At 39.5% G+C, this 3,194-nt stretch overlaps 1 protein-coding gene across 1 annotated transcript; it reads right to left on the bottom strand.

Annotated features, from left to right (window-relative positions):
* Positions 1–188: 188 nt before the first annotated feature.
* LOC108379287 (putative lysozyme-like protein) lies at positions 189–2,915 on the bottom strand (the record flags this gene model as incomplete). The annotated part of the gene is made up of 2 exons (XM_017635631.1): positions 2,045–2,915; positions 189–345 (listed from the first exon to the last, which is right to left on the bottom strand). Coding segments are annotated over exons 1-2 (422 nt in total), but the record flags the coding sequence as incomplete, so codon positions are not given.
* Positions 2,916–3,194: the final 279 nt, after the last annotated feature.

The raw sequence follows: 3,194 nt of genomic DNA, 5'->3' as shown, positions 1-3,194 counted from the left end.
CGAAACGTGACTGGAAATTGTAGGCGACTCAGCGCAGCACTCAACGAAAAATTTTTTTTTTTTTTTTTTCAATTTTATAGTTTTCATTTTTACTTTTGCGGTTAGTCGTTAGGGATTAATGTTGGAATGGTGCGTGAGTGTATCTAATATTAATAACTAAAAAGGAAAAATGCTGTGTATCTACTCACCGCGATCTTATTTGCTCGTTGGCCAGCTCGGTGCGTGGAAATTTTTTCGACGCCGCCACTGCTGTCTCCAGTGAACTGGTGTCCTCTAGTTCACCTTCCAGTGTGACGAAAATAATGGAGCCCATAGCGGTGTAGAGTAGTACGAGCAGGAGGACGCCTATGAGAGGTGAGAGAATCAAATGAATAGCGGTAGATGAGAAAATGTGTCATAAATTGTACACCTTTATTGCATAAATATTGCGTGTTTAAGAATTTTGAATCCCTCTCCTATGAACCTTCTAGCCCTCTCTTTCGCTCTCGCCGGCTATCTCCTTTTCTCCTCTTCCTTTCTTGCCATATTTCTGCCTGACACACTATTTTCCTGCCTTATTTCTTCTCCATACCACCATTCCTTTTACTTTATTTCCTTTCCTCTCCCTCTCCTAACACATTTGCGATTCTTAGAGTTCTTCTCTGCACATTAGCTGTTATATCTTAATTTTTTCCTCTCCGCCTCATATACTTCTTCTTTTTTATAGAGTTTTTATTTCCTTCATGTATTTCTCTAAATTATGTTTTTCCTCTACTTCGCTCTCTCTTTCTCTCTGCCCTATAGCTCTTAACTTTTCTCTTCTCTTTCTCTCTCATTCTTAATTATTATTATAGTTTTCCTTTTCTCTCATAACCCATATTCAATTTTATCTCGCACTCTTTTTAATCTTCTATTTATCCCCCTGTATCACCATTATTCTCTCTTTATAGCTAATAATCTCCCCCTTCGATGTAATTCCACCTGTATATCACTTTCTTACTCTCAGCTCCACTTATCCATTTTTTCTATCGTTAACCCACGAGTAGAGATCAAAGGAGGCGCCCATCTTGATACCGCTTTTCCGCTCTCAGTGAATTTGACAGAATCACTGTTTGTATGACGTCACACTGGTGTAACTTGTTTACCTTTTTTCTTGCAAAATTTCTTTTTCTTTTTCCATTCTTGCTTGCGTTTGGCATTTATCTCTCAGAACTGCACATCACACAAAAATTATTCTCAAAAATCCTCTCTGATGGGCGTAATCTTGTATTCTACCATTCTTGTCGGTAATCTACACCTCTATTCTCCTCCTTTCCCTATTGTACTGCTAATGTTCCTTTCTCTCCCATTTCACCTCAGCATCTTTGTAGCTACTCCACTATATCTAACTGGTGATATCTCTCCATTTCGCTATCTATTTATGCCTCGCCCTATCCTAGTGTTATTTTCTCCCCACATTTTCTCATACTAATTTCCTCTCCCTCTTCCTTCTCGTAAGCAGCATGTCTTTGCTTAGTTTCCTAATATCCAGCCATCTATTTTCTTTCTATCTTTCACTATATCGAACTCTTCATATCTCTCCTTTCGCTCTATATTTATGTCTCGCTCTACCTTAGCGTTTTTTCCTCAGCCACCCTTTCTCATCCTGATTCTCCCTCTTCCTTTCCTTTATGTCTTTTCTTTAGTTTCCTTTCTCCTGTTACCTATCTCATTACTTTTTTTCTATCTTCTTGATTAACTTTCTTGTTCAAATTTCTTAACTTTTCGCCTTTAATTTTTCCTTTTTCCATTTCTCCGTATTTTCCGTTCCTCTTATATATTTTTACTCCCAAACATTTCCGCCATCTCTTCCTCTCTAGCTAGCTCCCTTCATCCATATATATCCTGTCTCTTTTCAATTATGTTTTTATCTATAATTTGCTCTGTCTCTCTGCCGGCTCACTCTACCTTTTTATTTATTTCTCTCTTTCTCTCTCTCTCTCTCTATCTCTATTTTTAGCTATTCCATCCTATCCGTGTTTATCTCTCTCCTGCTTTGCCTTTGTCTACCTATCTTTACACTCACCTGTCGCCGATATGCAATGTGATTTGGGCGCCTTGTGGCAGCCACACAATCCTCCACCGCCACCATGGCGATCGCGTTGTTTTTCTCCGCTACTTCCGCCGCCGCTGGTGCCACCACCACTGCCACTACCACTTTTACTGCTGGGAAAACACATTCCACTGCCAAGGCTGCTGCTGCTGCTCGAACTGGTCGCCGATTGGGAGGCGGGTATGAGGGTGGGGCCGCCAATGAATGCCGTCAACGGCAATGGTGGCTTCTTCTGCATAATAACGCCCCGCTGCGGGCGAGCGACCTAGGTGACAACAATGGCGAGCGTGGAGATGTGGGTAAAGCAGGGAGCGAATTGAAAGGTTTTTTTTTTTGGCAAGGGCAGCGTTAAAAGTTTAGCACTCTGGCTCCTTTTCGATCACTTTCGAACGAACTTTCGCTCTCTTTTCCTCTCTTGGTTTTACTCTCTCACAATCTCTTCTTAACCACTACAGTAGGCGATAATGCAGCTATTGGGAAGATAACTCTCATAGCTTTGTCAAGCAAGGCTTTCCTTGAATTTTCACAGTGAACACAGCCTTTGTTTCAACTTTTGCTAGTTCTACTTTACAAATTTACACGCCCGTCAACATTTTCATCATATTTTTTTAAATTTTTCCACACTTTTTTTGCAGCTTTCTAAACTCTTCTTTCCTTCGTAAATTAAGTTTAATTTTTTTACACTTTTCCGCTTTTATGTTTTTACGCTTTTCGCCTCAGCATGGCTTGTTGCTTGCCGCTTGCTGCTCTTATGAACACTTATGTATTTATCCTGAGTTGTTATATTTTTTTGTTGCTTTCTTGCTGCTCCACTTAAACAGTGTCTGCTGGCAAGGGCCAGCTGTTGCAGTTGTTTTTTCCGCCGCTGGAAGCTGTAATAAAAATGAAAGTAATGAGAGATAGAGTTAAATAACTTTTTATTACATACATATACATATATATGTAAGTCCATAGATACAGAGTAGGGATAGAATATAAGCCAGAAAGCGAGCGAATAAACGGAGGGAATATTTAGTTTCGCTTAATTTAAAAGCATTTTATTAGATTGGCATTAAGCTCGTTAAAAATGTATGCATGTATGTATGTATGTATGTGTGTTGCTTATAAAATTTAAGTATGTTGC

Source organism: Rhagoletis zephyria, unplaced genomic scaffold (assembly GCF_001687245.7).
Source record: "Rhagoletis zephyria isolate East Lansing unplaced genomic scaffold, Rhagoletis_zephyria_1.1 Rzeph_scaffold_16063, whole genome shotgun sequence".
In the NCBI taxonomy this organism is placed as follows: domain Eukaryota; kingdom Metazoa; phylum Arthropoda; class Insecta; order Diptera; family Tephritidae; genus Rhagoletis; species Rhagoletis zephyria.
The sequence above is the reverse complement of the archived record's forward strand: the minus strand, read 5'-3'. Positions and strand labels throughout refer to the sequence as shown.